The sequence below is a fragment of the Rattus rattus genome, chromosome 6, assembly GCF_011064425.1.
Source record: "Rattus rattus isolate New Zealand chromosome 6, Rrattus_CSIRO_v1, whole genome shotgun sequence".
NCBI lineage: Eukaryota > Metazoa > Chordata > Mammalia > Rodentia > Muridae > Rattus > Rattus rattus.
Window position 1 is genome coordinate 17,842,813 of NC_046159.1, and position 22,627 is coordinate 17,865,439.

General features: G+C 36.0%; 1 protein-coding gene across 1 annotated transcript; it reads left to right on the top strand.

Moving 5' to 3' along the window:
- Positions 1-1,006: 1,006 nt before the first annotated feature.
- Positions 1,007-9,585, top strand: LOC116904556 (killer cell lectin-like receptor subfamily I member 2). The gene is made up of 7 exons (XM_032907351.1): positions 1,007-1,220; positions 2,270-2,362; positions 2,504-2,571; position 2,677; positions 7,958-8,109; positions 8,626-8,729; positions 9,471-9,585. Exons 1-7 carry the CDS (start codon positions 1,007-1,009, stop codon positions 9,583-9,585), a joined length of 747 nt encoding a protein of 248 aa, XP_032763242.1.
- The last annotated feature ends 13,042 nt before the right edge of the window (positions 9,586-22,627 follow it).

Genomic DNA, 22,627 nt, shown 5'->3' on the forward strand with positions numbered 1-22,627 from the left:
ATGAAGTCATGCAATGTGATCACTCAATAACAGTAGAGTGATGAGTCCCATTGTCTTGAGGTTGGCTTATTTCATTTGCCCTTATTTCTTTCTAACTCATCATTTTCCATAACTTTCAATCTTCTCAGTTACCAAACAATATACAGGTACACTGCCATTCTCTCAGTGTCTGTAGGTGGTTCAACCAGTAGAGCACACATATTATTTAGCTTTCTGCACTTTTTGACAAGTTCCTTACTAGAAAGATGGATAATACAGTTAGCACCTTATCTATTTGCAGGTGCCAAAAGTAGCCATTTTGCTCTCCAGCAAACTCCTCAGCATATGCAGTTACAGATGACTTTTTAGGCAAAAATGTCATCTCATAGCCCTTTTCATTTGCATTTCTTCTTTTTGATTAATGATAGGATGTTTTTTCTTTTGTATGAAATTGAATAATTAACAAAACATATTTAAACACGTTTCCTCATTTATATAGCTACAGTTTAAGCAATTTACCCATTCTTTTCAGTATTTTATCATGTCTTTGTTTATATTTAACATTTTGGTTTATTTAAAGTTTGTGAGTGGATAGTATATGAAATTAGTAATGCAACTCTATGTGAGACTGCATTTTAACTGGCTTACCTTCTGGTTTTCTCACTATGATTATTTTGTTATTTATTCTTAAAGTAGTGGATATTTTCATTCCTTCCCGTATAAAATTATGTAACTATTATTTATAAATATTTTATCAGCAATACTTTTATAATCCCACCACAGAAAAACATGCCTGTGGCAAGCTTTTCCTTGTTAGTGTATATTTATTTTTATCCTCACAGATGCACTGTCATTTTTCACTCTGCAAAGACTACATAAGAACTAACACATCTCTCATTGGTGCAGTAGGAAGTGAGAACTATTCTCTTCTTTACTTTTTGTTTCATGGAAGAGTTTGTAGGGCAGTAGAGGCAAGTTACCAAGACTGAGAGAAAGCTATACCAGTCTTTTCAGAACAAAAAACAGAATGCCCAGGAAAAAGCAAAATGAATGTGGAACAAACAAACAAGAGATTATTAACATAGAAACAAAATCTTCCACATTTCAAGAGAAGCAGAGTCCCTCCAAGACAGACCAGACATCTACTGTGTGGAGAAAAGAACAGAAAAAACAGGAACTGAAAGTTCACACAGAATTACAACCCCAACACAAGACTGGGTTCAATGAAGACAAAGGAACAGGTATTTTAATGTACTTTGTATGTATTTTATTTTGTCAAGGATATATCTCAACTCTTGCATGTAAGTGTTTATCTCCTCAAAATCATTAAATTGTACCATTATCCTAAATGTCTGTTTTTTAGCACCTTCAGTAATTTAATATAATATCATGAAACAGATTTGTGTTTAAATATCCTCTGTTTATTATTCCTATAATATCATTGACTCAGGTCTCAATAGAATTGTATTACTTGTTGAAACTATATACATAATTTTATGGAAGCTGCATACTTTCTATTTATCCCATGGTATTTTAAAAATAATTACTGATGGGTTTTTGTTTTTTAAATAAAAACTATCCACCCTAATTCAACCCCATAAACACATGGCATATTATAGAAAAATTGTAAAAAACACTATGGAAGTAATACTTCTAAATTTCATATTTAATGAGATAATGACATTAAAATTTAGATGTCAAATGGTGTTAGAATATGGAGTAACAAGATACTTAGTTTAAATGATTTTGTAGTAACGTTACCATCCATGAGGAAAAGGTTTCTCATTATTGGTTTAGGCAGTGAAAGTCAGAAGATCACAAATGTCTCTCAGTAACTTAGAGGAAAATATTCATAAAGACACTGTATTTAAGCTGATGATTTCCAATGTGGAGTCAGAGGTGGGCAGGAAGAGCAAGTGAGAAGACAGGGCTGCAGTAGAAGCTACTGGAAGAAAACTTTTATCGGTGAGAAGCAACTTGAAACATTTCTGTTCAGGACAAGAAGACATGAATTTACAATGAGGTAGAAGTAGAAATAAAGTATATGAGGGGTAACACAAATGCAGTAACCAACCCTGCATTTCAACATGGAGAAGTAAAACAACTAGGATTTGACATGAGTGACATTGGAGAGCAAAGAACTGCGCTATTAAAGCCACCAAGAAACTGTTAAGTTCAGGATTGATCTATGAAAAATTTGACAATGTTACATGAACTTGGGAGACTGATAAGCAATGGTCTTCAAGCCTTAGTGAGAATCTCTCTCCTGTCTACATTCTGTTGTGTCTAGATCCCTGGTTGACAACATGGCGAATAATAACTGTCATCCTAGGAACCTCATGTATTATTTTGGTGACAAAAGTGGGCTTCTTGATTCCAAACTGTAAGTATCGATGACAAGAATTTATTCTTTTTACAATCAGCGTACTATTATGATAATAACTCACTATGAGGACTGAATATGATACTGTCTTAGCAAATGTTTGCTAAATAAAACTTATTACTGCTGCAATTTTTGTTGCAGTATTTTCTAGGGGAGAAAAGCAAAGCAGAGAGCTCTCCCTTCTGGATTCTCCGTGTCTTCAGAATAATGTTAAGTATTAACTTTGTAGAACTTATTTCCAGCACTTTTGATTATTGTGGCAAAGACTCTTTCTTAGATCCATAGACTTTACTGAAGACAGTGAACAAATGCAGGGTTCTAGGTACAATTTTTCCCTTGGAGAAGGAAGGAAAATAATATAGTAAAATTTGAAGAAAATGTAAAGTATTATAAATAAAAGTAAATACTGTATTTTTAAAAAATTGCTTGATGTAAATATAGTGAATACAAATATGAACCATTCACATTGCTTTTCCCTAGTTTCCATAGCTGGAAAACAATATCAAATGAATTAGAATTAATTAGAAACAAATATAAATCAAACTCCAAAGGTTAGGACTTCACACTATGAGTGTGGCTTAATGCGAAAAGATCGGCATGTCAGAATATGGACAGGATGCTATGCAAGCATAGTTTGCCCACAACCAAGCAATTCTGCTCTTAGACATTAAATGAGGAAAATGAAAATCAAACATCCTTGGAGACAACTGGGTCAGTAAATTTCTTGCTTTTCAAGCATGAATACCTGAGTTTGATTCCAAGAACCCATATCAAGAAGCCAGGCAAGGTCCCTTTCACAATGCTAATCCTATTGTGGTTCATATAGGTGGATCTCTGAAGTCCACTTCTTGGTTAAGTTGTAGGTCATTGAAAGATTTGTCTCAAAAGTCAATAAGAAACTCAAAAGCTGCAATGAAAATTAAAAGAAAAACAAAAAGTACACATGAAAACAAGGTAGGGGACGCTACCCAATGGTAGTTGAGGCTGTCTTCTGATCTCTACAACTATATATGTACATGCACACACAAACGTATACAAGGAGCTATAGAAATGTTTTCAAATATTCCTACTTCCTGTAATTTTACTAGCTGTTTATCTGATTGGGTGGATTTTAACTCATTGCCACAAACTCTAGTTATATTGTTTTGTGTGTGTGTGTGTGTGTGTGTGTGTGTGTGTGTGGTTTGTATGAAGCATGATGGAGTCTTTTGTAGTTGATTTAACACAATTGTACAGCTCATGAAATATATCCTTTCCTGCCTCTGTCTGTTAACCCTGTTTTACTTACAACTCCTTGATCAAAATCTCTGTATTTTTTGCAATGCCAATTTGATCACCACAAATTGCTTTAGCTTGTATCTGTCTGAGATATGTAAAATTTCCCAAATGCTTTTGACAAACACCTTTGGTGAATATCAAAATCTTGGTTGGTTAAGAGATAATAAAATTATAAGGGTTTCAACTATATTATCTCACACATACTTCACTTTGAGAATATCTGTTGAAATTTGACATATTTTATCATTTGCTGTTGTATTTTTCCTCACTGATTTTAACATAATTTCATTATACTATATCATTTAGATCTTTATTATATTACTCCACACAGGGATTCTCTACTGAAGTGTATTTGGGGCTCTGAATGCTTTTTGTCCTTAGATATCCATTTCTTATTCTTCCTTTGTGTACATTTCTACTACCATTTAATTGAACACATTTTATGCCCTATTTTTATACCCTATTTTATTTTTCTCTGATCCTTCTATACCTGGATACTTAGTTTTTGTCTTTTTTTTACAGAGTTTATGAAAATTGTAGTTACATTCCCATTGATTACTACATATGTTGACTACTACTACATGCATTGTAGTAGTGAACTTAGTACTTTTTAACCAGGCACCTCATCTTTATTCAGTTGGTTTCCTTTTCTATTTGTCCTTATTTACTGATGATGTTTTTCATTGTGGCTTTTTGATTTATTTTGGGATTTTTTTGTTGGTTTATTTGTTTTGTTTTTGTTTTTGTTTATTGCTGTTGCTTGTTTTGTTTAATTTTGGGTTTTTTGTTCACTGAGTTCTTTATTTTCAACATTTTTATTTACTTCCTTATTTGTAGTTGTTTTGGGCAATTTAAATTTTCTTGTGACTTTCTCTTCTACAATACTTTTTCATTTATATTGTTGATTGCTGATTGCTTTCTGAAGGTCATGAGTTAATTGCATTACCTCACTCATTGAAAGTCTCTTTTAACTCACTGATCATTTTACAAGTAGATCGGTGAACAGTTTATCTGATATTTTACACATTTGTGGGCATTATTAGTTCATCGAAGATGTAAAGAAACATCTATATATTTCACATAGGATACTGACAAAAAAAGAATAATTTTATTGAAATCCATCTTGGTATAGCATTGTTCTTTTTGAGGTCACTTTAGGAACATGGGTAAGTAAAGACAACTGTATCATTGGAAAGTCCCACCCAAGCAATGGCAGCAGTACACTGGCAACTCTGGAATCTCACCATCAGTCAACACACCCCTTCCTATATATTCTAGCATGCACAGAGAACATGCTCTGCAGAAGGCAGTGCACCAGCATAAGACAGTGAAGGGTAGAGTGCCCACCACCTCATGAAGGGAGTTTGACCAAGTTCAGTGTCATACCCATGGCTTCCTACATTACTCTTAGTTTAGCTATTTTAGTTGCCATACACCAGAGGTACAGTCTTATGGCATTCCATGTCCCTATCTGTGAGCTCAGCAACGAGTCATGCTCTTTAAAGATATTTCCCATTGCTTTTTCACGCTTCTTGAGCTCCCATGTTGTGATTATGCATCATTGGCTTGGATGCCTTCCCATTACATTTGGGGATCTTCTTATTGAGCAGCCCATTATTGAAGACATAAACCCAGAACAAATAATAGAGAGGAAAAAACTCTTTTTATATCAAAAATATATTCCAGCTCATTACTATCTCATCAGTGGCCAGAGATGGGAAAATGGCCAAGCTAATGTAAAGCGTCCTATAGAATTAAAAATTATCAGAGACAAAGGCAGAAATAGTAAACTAATAAGACATTTAAAAATTCACAAAAGGAGTAAATTAGAAAATAAGCAGGGTTAAATACAAGAACACCAACAAAAAAAAGGAAAATAACATTATAAGAGGTATAAGAAGAAAAGCAATAAATTTAATAAATTCCCAATAAGAAAAAAATATTTATAAGCAAAGTGAAATGAATGATAATGAAGTTTAGGACCTCATGTTTTATTTTGTTTGTATTTTTAAAAATTAAAAGATAAACATAAAGTACTATTGAAAGTGCAATAAAAAGGAAAAAGGACAAAAACAAGATAGTATATTGGAGTAGTATTTTATTATTTAAACTTGATTATGCCAGCTAGATGCTGAGAAAGGGTTATAGGAACTTGAAGATTCTTGTTTTTTATATTTATGATGGTGCCTAACCTGAATTGAACAGGTGATGACCAGAGGTATCTTCAATGCTGTATCCTTCCTGCTTGGCATACAGAAGCCTGTGCTGGACAAACATAACTTTGCAGTTTGTGGGTTGGGAAGGATCTCCCAACTTCCTCATGTACTTATAAAGACATATTAGGGAAAGTGCAGCAAGATATTTGATGTGCACTTATTAAATTGACTGAAAATTTTGAAATAACAAAAAATAAACACTGCGAGCTATTTCAGATATATGTGATATATCTCATAAAATACTAGACTTTTAGTATTTGTCTCTTTTTCCTAACATGATTATTGCCTGCAAAACAATGGGTAAAAATATACTACAAAAGTAACTTTTATTTATCTGATGTAATTGTCATTTCAGAGGCTTACTGCCTCATAAACTCACCCTTTATAGTTCTTTCTGAACTCTGGCTGGTTTGTTAAACTCAACAGTTTTAGCTCAAACTCCCACCCAAGCTAACTGAAGCAATGGGGCTTCTCTTAGCTTTACTCTGAATTGCACTGCTTGACCTTATATTAACTTTGGTAATAAGTTCTACTGGCTCCTTCTCATTCTTTGGATCATTCTGTCTTCACCTGCAACCTGACTCTGTAAAACTATCCTGGTAAAACTGATCCACCTTCTCTGTATTGTTCTCTTAAGTTGCCTCCCTTTTCTTTATTGCTCTCATGAGAGTCGGGTATACCTTAACTCTGACATATTCTGTCAAATCATTCTCTGATTCATCACTTTGTTTGCCTCTCAGTTATACATCACTTTCAAACATGACTGCTTCCTCTACAAACTTACCTTGCCTACATTGTTTGTTATAAAAAGTGTGCACTAAGAACATCTCTGTTTTTCAGCCAAAATATATTTTAAATCAGGGCATGTCTAGATTACATAGACAGAGAAGGTCTTTGCATGTGATGCCTTGCCAGAGCAGTCATGCTGCTGGATTAAAATTACTTGCAAGATACTTTTGTGTCAAAAATAATGAATTTTATATCTCTGTGAATAGATTGTTAGTAATTAACTCTTAGAGATGCATAAAAACCAATATATATCATCACATTTGACAGAGGGAGCTACATTCATGTTAAAGACAACCTAGCTTTGTTTCTTTTATTCATGTTTATAAGGATGACAAACTTGAGATGATGGGTAGATGGTACAGGCTTACTGATAAGTTAGCATGTGATGGACATGGACATCACCTATCATGTATATATTTTTATATTAGGCATAAAGGTAAAAATGAGAGATTTATGTTATCTACATACTATCTATAAAGCATTAGCTTTATCAAGTTTCATACACTATAAAACACTTTGATTGATATAAATCCTATTTCAAAAAATTATCAAAATTGAGAAACAATCTGTACTTAATAAATATCACTTGTAATCAAAATAATCATTTGAAATATGGGACAGAGAGGAAATGCTCTTATTTTTCTGAGGACAAAGAAATCTAACCTGATCTTGGATGACTTCATATGTTACAGAATTGAAAAATACACATTACATTTTTCAAATAGTTAGAATACCTGTTTAAAGCTACTCATGCATTTTAATTTTGTGTGCTCAGAGCCATTATTCATAAAAAAGTACAGATTTAAAATAATTTCAGTAGCTGATTCTTCTATTTATATAATTATAAAACAGTTACCAACTTATACATGTATATATTATGACAAGTATTTTATTTAAAATTATTTTTCTCACAAGAACCTATATATATATATGTGTGTGTGTGTGTGTGTGTGTGTGTGTGTAGATCTATAGATATAGATATAGATATACAGATTTTATGTAGTAAAATTTTCAAACAAAAATTTGTATCATTAATTACTGTCAGATAAATATTGTGAGATTGTGTAAAAATTGCTCATCAGTTTTATACCTTATTAAGACTAGAGACTAACTCATGGGCAGGAGACTGGCCGAGCATTCTTAATGCTTCCATCAACCTGGTCACCAGCAAAGGCAGTGATGAAACTTTGTTATGTGGTACTCGTGAGTCTCATAAAACTCATTGTCTGAAATTATATAGCATAATATGAGTCATATTAATACTGGGTCCTTCTAGTGCTGAGCACTCATTTCACACATGTGCATTTCCTAGACTCCTTCTGTGATCCTTGTTCCCATGACTGGATTGCTTTTGGAAACAATTTCTATCTCTTTTTTCGTGGAACCAAAACCTGGGCAGAGAGTAAGTCTGCCTGTGAGGAACTGAATACTCATCTTCTGGACATAGACTCCAGAGCAGAGCTGGTAGGTCACACTCTCCTGCTTTCTGTGTCTTTGTAATGGTGGCACTGAGAATACTGGACATGAAGATAAGACTGAATGCTCTGGAGGTCATGTGACACCTGTTCATGGCAATTTAATATTACTCTTAGAGAGAATACAGGGAAGGCTCTCCAGCATTTTCCAAGGCTTAATGTTACAAGAAAACCAAAGCAGGAAATAACCTCCAGCTGGCATGTTCAATGCAGCAAGACCCAAAGCTGATATTCAGTAAGGAAGGGACATTTAACCCAGCATGGTAAATACTTCCTGTAACCCTAGCACTTAAGATGCTGAGTCAGGGTGACCTCAATGAGTTTGAGGCTAGTTTGGGTTATATGGTGAGTTTCAGGGAGACCTTAGGCTATGGCATGAAATTCTGTCTCAAATTTTAACATATACAAATTCAAAAAAATTATTTTTTTCAGAAGTAGAAAAAAAGAAAGAAAAATAATTAGGATTATGCACTCATTTTGGATTACAATTTTCTGTACCCTACAGGAAAACTTGTTATTGTTTGAAATTAATGGGTGGATTCTTATCAAAATGGATGGAACCAACAGGTACTCACTGTGGAAAAATGTCATTAAAATACAGCATACCCTGCAAGTAAAATGTTTAGCTTTGCTGAGGGTAGTAGGATCTCTATTCACATGAACCTGTCTTGGTGTGGCACAGAAGGAACATTGAGAAGAAAAGAAAGAGCTCTGATGTGATAGGAACAGTCTGTGGGCCATAACAGAGAAAATGTTAGCCCAAAGGAATCTTACCATTAGAACATTTGTACTTTTACTCTACTGGACTCCCTGGAGACACTTAAGCATAATTTTACAGAGTTTGTGACTCTAAGGCAATGGTTTCCCATCTGTGGGTTGTGACCACACTAAGAGCTGAATGTCAATTTCACAGAGGTCCCATAGAATATAGACTGCATATCAGATATTTACATTGTAATTCATAACAATAGTAAATTTACAATTATGAAGTAGCAACAAAATAATTTTAAGGGGTTAACACATCCTGAGGAACTATATTAAAAGTGCATAATTAGGTAGGTGGAGAACCACTGACAAAGCCTTTTACCATTTCCTATTTATTTGAATCCCAATTCTACTTTCTCAGACAGTTTATGATTAACTTGTGTCTTATATTGTCCATTAAGCTTACTGTTTGGCAATTAAAGGTCATCAAGTGTTCATGACTCTATGATTTCTTCCTATAACAATATGTTTTTCACCTCTTTGCCCTGTGCTAGTTTTAGCTAATTTAAACTCTACAATAAAAATAAAATGTGATCTCTAATTACTACCTTATGATTTCTGATTTTTAAAATTGTTTTTACACAGATTAAACGATTCAGAAAAGAAGATTTATAGCTGTCATTATCTGCGTGGAAGCCAATTCATTGCTGGTGACTGTTCATCTAAGAAACCATATACCTGTGAATTTAATATAATTTAATACACCTATTTCACTAGCATAATGTTATTTAAATATGAACATCAAAATGTCTGTTATTTGTTAAGTTCATAATTTTTACACTTGATCACAGTCAAAAGGCCAATGATGATGGGTTTTAAATTTTGAAGTTTTTTTTTTACTGAACTGAGATGCCGATTAAACATTTTACCACCTGTATTGTATCGAGAGTGAATAATATTCTTCTTAACAGTGATCACAACTCTCTGGAGATTTATGTTGTTATAAATAAATTACTTTTCTAATACCATTTATATTCAGTAACTTAGCAATAGACTTAAAGTGATAAAAAGGATCCCATGTCAATTGAGTGACTGTTTAAATAGATATTTAAAATAGTAGGAACAGAGACTCCACAGAGCATGTGAAGGTCATAGAATAGCTTGGTAGAATTGGTCCTCTCCTTCCCTTTTTATGTGAATTCCACAGATCAAACTCAGGTCCCCACTCTTGAATGAAGTTTGCTACCTATTAATCCATGCTACTGGCCTGGATTTTGGTTTTGTAGTATGCTTACACTATGTTGTTCAGCCTGGTCTGTATTACCAGAGCTCAAACTAGTTAAGACACTCAGCATACCTTCCAGATATAGCCCAACTCACCCAGTGTAATATTTCTAGTGGACAGATACCTTTCAAGATTGTTAAAAAATACATTGATGATTCTGCTTTAAAAAGCAAGATTTAATGGAAAATAATAAATAATGTATGCAACTATGGTTGAAATATTTAAGAAGCATAGAGTCTGGGGCTCAGACCTAGTCATGACTCTGAGGTTAATAGTGATTACTGTTCCTGCAGAGGCTACAGGTTCAATTCCCTGCACCCACTCAGCCTCTCACAAGAAGCCTGTAACTCTACTTCAAGCCAATCAAGATACACATAAAAATCTCACATAAGTGGTCACAGAATTATTGAAGTTACTACCATCATGCTGTCTTGTCCTTACTTTTTTCTGCTAACTTAGACAATTCTTAGTTTTACACACTCGCATCATCTACCCTAGAAACACAATTGAATTCTCATGGCCCAGATTATTAATGAAAACAAATTAATGTTCATACAAACTTAACATAAGCAAAATAACTGAAGAAAACATAAATCATAAGTAATTGTCATGCAATGTCTAAAATTATTAGTATGTTCTGTCAGATATTAGTATTTCAAGTTTACTCTAATCCTCAAATAATATTGATGTAAATTGTGATGTTTGTGTTTAAGACTTTAAAATTACTGTGCTCCTGAGATTATTCAGCATCAAGAGATGTTGAGATATGAGCCTGCTCTTGGCCACCAGCAAATAAAGAAATATATATTTAGTGTGGTTTTCTGTGTCATTTTTGTATAGATATTACAATATAAAGTACTAAATAAATCATGTCCAAGGAGAGACACACTGGGAGCATACTGTGCACAGGAGCCACAGGGTGGCCTAGAAAAGGACCCTTCCTGACTCCATCTGTGCTGTCCCACAGATCAGATCTAAAACCTACCAGCAGAGTTCTGGTCTGCCAGGAGCACTCTTCCTCCTAAGCACAGCTCCCACAGGTAGGACCCCACTTTCTCTCCACTAAAGATGCAAAGAGAGACCCCCCCAGGAGTGCACATGGCTCTGGAGCCACATGGTGCCTGGGACAGGACACTTCCAGTCTTCAACAATGCCCAGAGCTGCGGCTGTCCCACAGCTCTCAGTCCCAAAACCTGTCCTGAGATAGCTGGTCTCCCAGGAACCCCCTCACTCCTAAGATCACAGGCTCACAGGCCCACAGAAGAAACAAGCTATAGTCAGCGGCACCAAGACCAACTAACATCAGAGATAACCAGATGGAGAGAGGCAAGCACAACAACCTAAGCAATAGAAACCAAAACTACTTGGCATCATTAGAACCCGGTTCTCCCACCAAAGCAAATACTGGATATCCCAGTACACCGGAAAAGCAAGATTTGGATTTAAAATCACATCTTGTGATGATGATAGAGGACTTTAAGCAAGACATAAATAACCCCCTTAAGGAAATACAGGAGAATGCAGGTAAACAAGTTGAAGCCCTTTAAAAGGAAACACAGAAATTCCTTAAAGAATGACAGGAAAACACAATCAAACAGGTAAAGGAATTGAACAAAACCATTTAGGATCTAAAAATGGAAATAGAAACAATAAATAAATCACAAGGGGAGACAACCATGGAAATAGAAAACCTAGGAAAGAGATCAGGAGTCATAGGTACAAGCATCACCAACAGAATACAAGAGATTAAAGAAAGAATCTCAGGCATAGAAGATACCACAGAAAACATTGAAATAATAATTAAAGAAAATGCAAAAAGCATAAAGCTACTAACCCAAAACATCCAGGAAATCCAGAACAAAATGAGAAGTCCAAACCTTAGAATAATAGGTATAGGAAAAATTCCTACCTTAAAGGGCCAGTAAACACCATCAACAAAATTATAGAAGAAATTTTCCGAAACCTAAAGAAAAAGAAGTCCATACATATACATGAAGCCTAGAGAACTACAAATAGATTGGCTCAGAAAAGAAATTTGACCTATCACATTATAGTCAAAACACCAAATCCACAAAAAAAGAAAGAATATTAAAAGCAGTAAGGGGAAAAGATCAAGTAGCATAAAGGCAGAACTGTCAGAATTATACCAGACTTCTCACCAAAGACTATGAAAGCCAGAAGATTCTGGAAAGATGTCAAAAGTCCCAGGACAACACAAATGCCAGCCCAGGCTACTATATCCAGCAAAACAATCAATTAATGAAGATGAAGATACCAAGATATTCTATGACAAAACAAAATTTGCATAGCATCTTTCCACAATTTCAGCCCTACAAAGGATAATAGATGAAAAACTCCAATACAAAGAGGATAATTGCATCCTAGAAAAAGCAAGAAATATATTAAGAAAGTAATATTCTTGCAATAAACCCCAAAGAAGAAAGCCACACAAACATAATTCCGCCTCTAACAACAAAATTAACAGAAAACAATTCCTTAATATCCATAATATTCCTTAATATCTCTTAACATAAATAGGTGCAATTTCCAAATAAAAATACATAAACTAATATACTGGATATGTAAAGAGGACCCAGAATTTTGCTGCATACAGAAAATGCAACTCAGTGACAAAGTCAAACACTACCTCTGAATAAAATGCTGGGATAAAATTCCTAAGCATATCATTCCAAAAATCTAGATGGAGTAGCCATTGTAATATAAAACAAAATTGACTTTCAAAAAATATAAGGAAAAATATATTATCAAAAAATATAAGGAAGGACACTTCATACTCATCAAAGAAAAAACCTACTAAGATAAACTCTCAATTCTGAAGATCTATGCTACAAATCCAAGGGTACCCACATTCATAAAAGAAATTTTACTAAAGTTCAAAGCACACATTGCACCTCACACAATAACAGTGGAAGACCTCAGCACACCACTCTCATCAATGGACAGATCATGGAAACAGAAGCTAAATAGAGACACAGTGAAACTAACAGTAGTTATGACCAAATTAACAGACATCTATAGAACATTTCAGCATATATACCTTCTTCTCAGCACCTCATGGTACCTTCTCAAAATTTGACGATATAATTGGTCACAAAACAGGCCTCAATAAATACAATGAGATTGAAAGAATCCCATGCATCCTATCACATCACCACTGACTAAGGCTGGTCTTCAATAACAAAAACAACATAAAGCTCATATACACATAGAAGCTGAGCAAGACTCAACTCAATGACAATTTAGTCAAGGAAGAAATAAAGAAATTATAGAGCTTTTAGAATTTAATGAAAATGAAGGCAAAACATACCCAAACTTATGGGGCACAACGAAAGCAGTGCTAAGGGGTTGGGGATTTAGCTCAGTGGTAGAGCGCTTGCCTAGCAAACGAAGGCCCTGGGTTGGTCCCCCCAAAAAAAAAAAAAAAAAAAAAAAAAGAAAGAAAGCAGTGCTAAGAGAAAAACTCATAGCTGGTGGCCTCCAAAAAGAAATTGAAGAGAGCATACTAATTGAAGAGCTTGATAGCACATCTGACAACTCTAGAACAATAAGAAGCAAATTTGCCCAAGAGGAGTAGATGGCAGGAAATAATCAAACTCAGAGCTGAAATCAAACAAGTAGAAACAAAAAGATCTATACAAAAAGTCAACAAAGGTTGGGGATTTAGCTCAGTGGTAGAGCAAGGCCCTGGGTTGGGTCCCCAGCTCCAAAAAAAAAAAAAAAAAAAAAAAAAAGAAAAAAGAAAAAAAAAGTCAACAAAACCAGAAAGTGGTTCTTTGAGAAAAATCAACAAGATAGATAAACCCTTAGCCAGACTAACCAGAGGGCACAGAGACAGTACCCAAATGAGCAAAATCAGAAATGAAAAGGGAGACATAACAAGGGAAACTTTGGAAATTCAAAAATTAACTGATCCTACTACAAAAGCCTATACTCAATAAAACTGGAAAATTTTGAGGAAATGAAAATTTTTCTAGACAAATTCCAGGCAGCAAAGTAGAATTAGGATCAGATAAACCATCTAAACAGTCCCATAACCACTGAAGAAATAGAAACAGTCATTAAAGCTTCTCCACCAAAAAAGAATCCAGGAATGAATGAGCTTAGTGCAGAATTCTATCAGACCTTCCAAGAAGACCTAATACGAATACTCTTCAAAATTCCATACAATAGAAACAGAAGGAAGACTATCCAATTCATGTTTGAAGCAACTATTATACTTACACCTAAACCACACAAAGACCCTACAAAGAAAGAGTAGATATGTGGGAGTGGGAACATTCCCATAGAAGCAGGGGGAGGTGGATGGTATATTAGAGGGGGGAAAGGGGGATAACATTTAAAATGTAAGTACAACAGAAAGATAGAGGCACTCATCACTGCGGTCCAGAACACATCAAAATGATCATCCATCATGATTAAGTAGGCATCATCTCAGGGATGCAAGGATGGTTCAATATAGAGAAATCAATCAACATAATCCACTATATAAACAAACTCAAGGAAAAAAACATATGATCATCTCATTAGATGCTGAGAAAGCATTTGACAAACTTCAACATACCTTCATGATAAAAGTCTTGGAAAGATCAGGAATGCAAATCCCATACATACGAGGTTCTTTACCAATACCATGCAGTTTTTATCACCATTGCTCGGTAATACTGCTTGAGTTCAGGGATAGTGATTCCCCCAGAAGTCCTTTTACTGTTGAGGATAGTTTTAGCTATCCTGGCATTTTTGCTTTTCCAAATGAAATTGCAAATTGTACTTTCTACTTCTATGAAAAATTGAATTAGAATTTTGATGGGGGTGCATTGAATCTGTAGATTGCTTTTGGCAGGATGGTCATTTTTACCATATTAATTATGATAATCCATGAGAATTGGAGGTTTTTCCATCTTCTGAGAGCTTCTTGAATTTCTTTTTTGAGAGTTCTTGTCATACAGATCTTTCTCATGCTTTGTTAGAGTCACGCCGAGGTACTTTATATTATTTGTGGTTACGGTAAAGGATGTTTCTTTCTCAGCCTATTATCCTTTGAATAGAAGAAGGCTACTGATTTTCTTGAGTTAATTGTATATCTAGCCCCTTTGCTGAAAGTGTTTATAAGCTGTAGGAGTTCTCTGGTGGAATATTTTGGGTCACTTTAATACACTATCATATCATCTGCAAATAGTGATATTTTTACTTCTTTTCCAATTTGTGCGTCTTGTCCTCTTTTTGTTGTCTGATTGCTCTGGCTAGGACTTTGAAAACTATATTGAATAGGTAGGCAGAGAGTGGGCAGCCTTGTCTAGTCCCTGATTTTTAGTGGGATTGCTTAAGTTTCTCTCCATTTAGGTTGATGTTAGCTACTGGTTTGCTGTATATTGCTTTCATTATGTTTAGGTATGTGCCTTGAATTCCTATTCTTTCCAGTACTTTTATCATGAAGGGGTGTTGAATTTTGTCAAATGCTTTCTCAGCATCTAATGAAATGATCATGTGGTTTTGTTTTTTCAGTTTGTTTATATAATGGATCACGTTGTTGTTTTTCTGTATATTAAACCATCCCTGAATGCCTTAAACTACACAAATGATTTGTTGATTTTGTAATCTTAAGTTCTTTCTAGGCATTTTTCATTCCGTGAAAAAAATTTACTTTTGTAAATTGTATTGGAACTGGAACATTAGGCACATAGCTACAATCTCACACTTGAAAGCTGAGCTGAATTGTGAATATGAGCCCAGCCTGAGCTGTATTTAATACTTTTTAGGGAATAAAATATGGAGATGCCAAGGTGGTTCAGTGGGCAAAGGGTGTTTGACATTGAGCCTGATGACCTAGTTTGATCTCTCAGATGCAATAAGTACAAAGAGAGCTGACCCCATAAGTTTCCTCTGATCTCTCATGACATATATACCCTTTACATTCAAACACACACACACACACACACACACACACACACACACACACACACAAAATATAAAATTAATGAATGGTGCCAATGAATGGTTACTTATAAATTTATTGATGTTAATTATTGTCCCTGTAACAATTTTATTGAGAGTAATTAAGCAATGTCACTAAGACCATATTAGTAAAGACCAAGCAACTGAGTTAGTCAAAAGACTGTGAAGGGAAGAAAATTCTCTGTATCATTAGATTTTAAGAAACAAGGTCACAAGCTGGAGAGATGACTTTCTACATAGGTACAGTTTCTGTTCATGCAGAGGACCCAATTTCATTTCCCAAGAACTCTTACTAACACAGATTGCAGAGGATTCTACATCCTCTCCTGAACTTTAAAAATTCTAGACATATATGTGGTGTACATAACCTCATAAAGCAATGCACATCACATAACAATATGGGAAAAGATGATTAGACAAAGGAAGGAACAAAGCAAATGTGGAAGGAATAAAGGTCACAGTATTTGTGACAGGACTGATCTAAGACACATCATTGAAGTGGCTTTCATGACTGTAGTACTGAGTTTTGCTGTCTACTAGGAGCTGCCAATAGACTGGCCTGAAGGAGGCAAAGGAAAGGTGGAAGAAAGAGTCCACATCCTGTCTTTCCCACTGGGGCATCAGATGCCACTACACAAGGGACCAGAAAGGGGAAATAGCAAGATCAGAGACAAATGTTGTGGTCTCTGATCTCCTACCAGGGCAGACAGATACTACTGCTATACTGTTGGGAGAGGAAGTCAGGAATGGGGTTCCTGGGTTTACCTTTCCCCTGAGGGTATCTACATGCCAGGAGAAGAGCCTGGGACAAGTGAGATAAAGTCTGATTGGGAACATTGCCAGATTGTGCTCATTGCCAGAGAAGCAAGAGAAAAGCCTACTTAGAAAGTCATAAATGCAGGTCTTTCAGGCAAAGGCCCTGTGGCAATCTTTAATGAAGCATCTCTCTGAGATGGTCATTCTTGTTCTTATAGCTTTACTAGGGGGTGGATGTGGGCACATACACTTTGTTCTGGGTGAACCAGGAATTTTATATCTCTTGGGGTAAGGGGTACCCAGGAAGAGAAGCTTTAGTCTTAGGGTCCCAAAATGTCTTATTTTCATGGGGAAGCATTTTAGGATTCCTAAATGCTAACTGAATGGTTTCTTATTAGGAGAAAAGAAGTTTAATCTCTTTTTTCAATGTATTTACTTTTATTCTTTAATCCTTTTTCAAAGTCCAGACTCTGTCCCACTCTCAATCTGCCCCAGACTGATCCTCAACCTATACCTCTTCTCTGCCTGTCTCCAGGAGGATGCCCCCTATGCCCTACCCCACCCCCATGAGGCCTCCCTACTCCCTAGGGACACAAGTCTCTTGAGGGCTAAGTGTATCTTCTTTCACTGAGGCCAAACCAGGCAGTACTCTGCTGTATATGTCAGGGGCCTCATATCAGCTGTTGTATGAAACCTGGTTGTTGGCCCGGTATCTGAGCGATCTCAGGAGTACCGGTCAATTGGGACTGCTGGTCTTTCCAAGAGGTTGTCCTCCTCCTCAGGTTCTTCCAGCTTTTTCCCAATTCAAACACAGTGGTTCCTGGATTCTGTCCATTAGTTGCATGTTAGTATCTACATCTGACTCTTTCACCTGCTTATTGGGTCTCTCAGAGGGGAGCCATGCTAGGCTCCTGTCTGCAAGCATCCCACAACATCAGTAACAGTGTCAGGGCCCCAGGCTTTCCCTTGAGCTGAATCCAAATTTGAGACTGTCACTGGATATCCTTTCTCTCATGTTCCTCTCCAAGTTTGTACCAGCAGTACCTACAGACAGGGAAAATTCTGGGTCAGAGCTTTTGACTGAGGGATGGCAACCCCATCCCTCCACTTGATGCCCTCCACTTTTTCCTCCACTGGAGGTGGACTGTATAAGTTTCCCCTTCCCACTGTAGAACACATCATCCAAGGTCCCTAACTTTGAGTGCTGAGAGTCTCTCACCTCCCAGGTTTTAAGTACATTCTAGAGGGTCTCCCTACCTCCTACCTCCAGAAGTTGCCTGGTCCAATCTTTCTGTTGACCCACAAGGCTTCAGTCCTGTTTCCTCACCCCCACTACCTGATCATGTTCTCCATTCCCCTCCCTGTCCACTCACTCACCCAGTCCCTCCCTCTTTCTGCACCTATGATTGCTTTCTTCTTCCTCTCAAGTGGAATTGAGGCATCTTCACTTGGGTCCTTTCACTTGTTAACCTTCTTGAGTCCTATGGGTTGTATCCTGGATCATCTGTAATTTTTGACTAATATACACTTACTAGCGAGTATATAACATGCATGTCCTTTGGGTATTACTTATCTCACTTAGGATGATATTGTCTACTTCCATCCATTTTTCTACCAAACTCAGGATGTCCTCGTTTTAATAGCTGAGTCGAATTCCATTATGTAAATGAACCACATTTTCTGTATCTATTCTTCCATTGTGAGACATATGATTTTTTTCCAGCTTCTGGCTATCACAAGTAAGGCCACTATGAATATGTTGGAACACATGCCCCTGTTGCATATTGGAATATATGCTCAAGAGTGATATAGCTGGGTCTTCGTGTGGATCTATTTCCAATTATCTGATGAACCTCCAGTAAGACAACAAAAGGAGATGAAGTGCATACAAATTGACAAAGAAGAAGTCAAGGTATCACTATTTGTGGATGATGATAGTATACATAAGCAAAAATTCTACCAGAAAACTTCTACAGCTTATAAACAACTTCAGCAAAGTGCCTGGATATAAAATCAACTCAAATAAATCATTGGCTTTCCTCTATATAAATTATAAACAGGCTGAGAAATAAATTAGTGAAATCTAACCGTGGATAATAGTAACAAATAATATCAAATATCTTGGGGAAACTGTAACCAAACAAGTGGGAAGATCTGTATTACAAGAACTTCAAGTCTCTAAGGAAAGAAATCAAAGAAAACATCAGAAAATGAAGGTATATCCCATGCTCATGGCTTGGTAGAATAAACACAGTAATGATGGCCATGCTACCAAAAGCAATCAACAGATGCAATGCAATACCATCAAAATCCCAACACAATTCTTCAAAGATATGGAAAGAGCAATTCTCAAATTCTCAAATTCATCTGGAAAAAAAAACAATTTTTAAAAGTAAAAGAACTTCTGGGGGAATCACCACACCTGACATCAAGCTATACTACAGAGGTAGTGATAAAAACAGCATCACATTGGTAAAGAGACAAATAGATGAATTATTGGAATAGAAATAATGACTTGGAAATAAAACTACATTCTTAAGGACACTTGAAATTTGACAAAGAAGCAAAAAATATTCAATGGAAAAAAGAAAGCATCTTCAATAAATGGTGCTTCTTTTAACTGGCAGTCTGTAAATAGAAAATGAATAGTGATCCATATTTGTCACCTTGTACAAAGTTTAAATCCATGTGGATCAAGGACATCAATATAAACCATATGCACTGAATCTAATAGAAGAGGAAGTGGAAAAGACCCATGAACTCATTGACACAAGGGCAAATTTCCTAAATATAACTGCAATGGTTCAGGCTCTAAGGTCAAGAATTGATAAATAGGACCTCAAGAAACTGGAAAGCTTCTTTAAGAAAAACAAAAACATAGTCAATAGGATGAAATACAGATTGGGGAAAAATTCACTAATCCCACATCTGAGATATAAAGAACTCTAGAAGCTAACCACCAAAAAAGAAATCAAAACATGGGGTATAGAACTAAAGAGAGAATTCATAACAGAGAAATCTTAAATGGTTCAGGAGCATTTAAAGAAATGTCAAAGTCCTTCATGATCAGGAAAATGCAAATTAAAATCAACCAGAGATTCTACCATATACCAATGAAAATGGCTAAGATCAAAAAACTCAGGTGACAGCATACGCTGATGAGGATGTGGAGAAAGAGGAGCACTCTTCTATTGCTGGTATAATTGCAAATTGGTACAACCACTCTAGAACTTGTAACCTTAGCCAAGGCTGTGTGGGGATTTTGAACTTCCCAGACAAATTCAGAGAAGCACTGTCTGTAAAGGAAGTCCCTCATAAAGTATTGAGCCCCAGAAGGCTATCCAGTCAATGGTAGACTTTGACCTTAATTAGCAGAGTTTTTGCACACATGCCTACCAGGAGCCATCTAGGAGAGGCTAAAAGCCTTCCTGGGATGGACTGACAATCACAATGAATGATCTCTTCCAAGCAAGACTGGTGGTGGAATATTTTAGGAAAAGATTTTTGCTGTTAATATGTCCTTCCAGTTATTACTAAGTATATAACAACCACTATATATTAGCCGACCCCTTTGGAAAAATTTCTACAGATCAATGAAGATGCACTCTCTTGTAGTAATGCTATGTAGACAAATAAATGATTTCTTAATTAGTAATTATTATTGTATATGATTTCTTAAAATTCTTAAAATATACTAATAAATATAAAGCCCTTTATAATAGGACTGCTGTTGAAATCCCTATCTGATACGAAGACTTAGAACTCTGCCAGTCATCAGGAGTCATGAGTTAATTGCTTCTGAGATAGAAAACAGAATTTAAAACTTAGAGTACATTCCTTACAGCTGTAAAACAATCATCCAAATGTTTCTAAAGGGAACTAATGTTTTATTGTAGGTGCAAGCACAGAAGACAAAATATTGACTGGGTTCATCTATAGAAAACTTTAATACTAATTTAGTCACAAGAAATATGTTTTTTAACTTTCAATGAACCTGTGGAACTAGTGACAGAAAGTCAATGTCTAGTTAGACTTTTCTTAATGGAAACACATGCAAACAACTCTGTTGTCAACTTCATTATTAAATTCATTATTTGAATTTATGTTTAAACTCATGGTGAACTTTTGAATAGGATACCACATAATTATGTATTCTGAGAAACTATATAAGAACTAAGAACAACTAGGAACTTTGAGAACTCAGAGCAGAGGAATTTAGATCCTTTCATAGCTTTCCTTCTTTTTTCTTAGAAATAAAGATTAATCTCTTTTCAAAGTATTCTTTTTCTTTCTGCAAGTGACTTACTCCATTGTCAAAGAGTTAAATAAACTCCCAGCCTTAGAGCCCAGGCTACAGAATTCCTTAGTAGAAAAATACAACAGAACCTCTTTACTTAAATCCCTGCTGTTAGTCTACAGGAGTTAATTGCCCAGGTCAGTGGCTTTTAACTTCAGAATATGCAAGAGATTTTTTATAATTTTTTAGAAGCCAGCAGCTTCAGCATCCAACATGGTTAGTGAGTTTAAAGTCCAGATATCTTCAATCTTATTCCCTTTAGCCAACCTTGTGTCCCACTTCAGCACACTCCAAGCCAGGCAGGTTCCTGGAACATGCCTAAGTGTTCCTAGTACCCAGAACTTCAGGAATATACAACTTAGATCTCCAACATGGGATGAACAGCTTCCAAGATTGTTCTGGAACTTTATGAAGGTGCTTTTGAAGTAAGGCAATTAGGTAGGATAAAAAAAATAACAAATACCCAGTAAATCAGGTAAGATTAAGGAACTATGAGTCTAACTACAGTGCTAAAACATCAGCATTGCTGAGAACTGACACATTACTGTCAATCATTTAAAAATGTTATAATGGTAGAATAGATGAGGAAACAGCAAAGACTTGAAAGCCATGGAAGAGAATAAAAACTCTAGATCTAGAACTAGGAGCCAAGGTAAGATTTCCACTAGAAAAATAACAGTTTTCCAAATTTACTTTAAAAAAAAAAACAATGTTTTAATTTTATGGTGCATATGGTGTTTTGAGTGTAGGTATGTCTGTCAGCAGATATATGCAATGCCCTTGGAGGTCAGAAGAGGGCATCAGTTTCCCTAGGACTGGAGATATAGAGGCAAGGTCAGATTCCCTGCTCTCATGCCCTCAGCACAAGCTCACATACACCCACTGCCCCAGAGCCAGCACCACTGTGCTGACAATAGATAGATGCACAGAGAACACTCTCCAGAGTCCAGGAGCCTGCAAGAGGCTGGGCCAGTTCTTCCATTCTTACACCCTTGGGGCTGATCAAACATGCCTTTATAACTCAGATCCATCTCTACTCCTCTGCCCCAGTGAGGTGCAGAGCCCACTCACCCAAATGCTATAGGCACGGGGGATATCTCTTAAGACGTGATAACCTTGCTATTAGCTCACCCAACAACCACAGGTGCTAAGATTTATGGAGGAGAATAAAAGAGCATTACCCTATTACACTTAACTTCATGGCAGATTAATAGCAGGGTCAGCTCCCACAATTTCACACCCCCAGGAAGAGCTCACACAAGTCCCTGCCAGCAGGGCAAGCTCTGTTATGCTACCCAGGCCAGGTGCAGATTCTCTCTCCCAAATAATGCATTATCAGAGCCCAGTTCTGCCAAACCAAACACTGGATATCCAAACACACCAGAAAAGCAAAATTTGTATTCAACACCACATCTCATGATGATGATAGAGGACTTTAAGAAGGGCATAAATCATTCCTTTAAAGAAATATAGAACAACACAAGAAAACAA

What these genes read in the sequence shown, in the direction of transcription:
- LOC116904556 (XM_032907351.1), top strand. Translation starts at nt 1,007, where the DNA reads ATGCCCAGGAAAAAGCAAAATGAATGTGGAACAAACAAACAAGAGATT. An exon ending in CAATGAAGACAAAGGAACAG is followed by an intron (nt 1,221 to 2,269) that starts GTATTTTAATGT and finishes TGTTGTGTCTAG; the next exon opens with ATCCCTGGTTGACAACATGG. An exon ending in GGGCTTCTTGATTCCAAACT is followed by an intron (nt 2,363 to 2,503) that starts GTAAGTATCGAT and finishes TTTTTGTTGCAG; the next exon opens with TATTTTCTAGGGGAGAAAAG.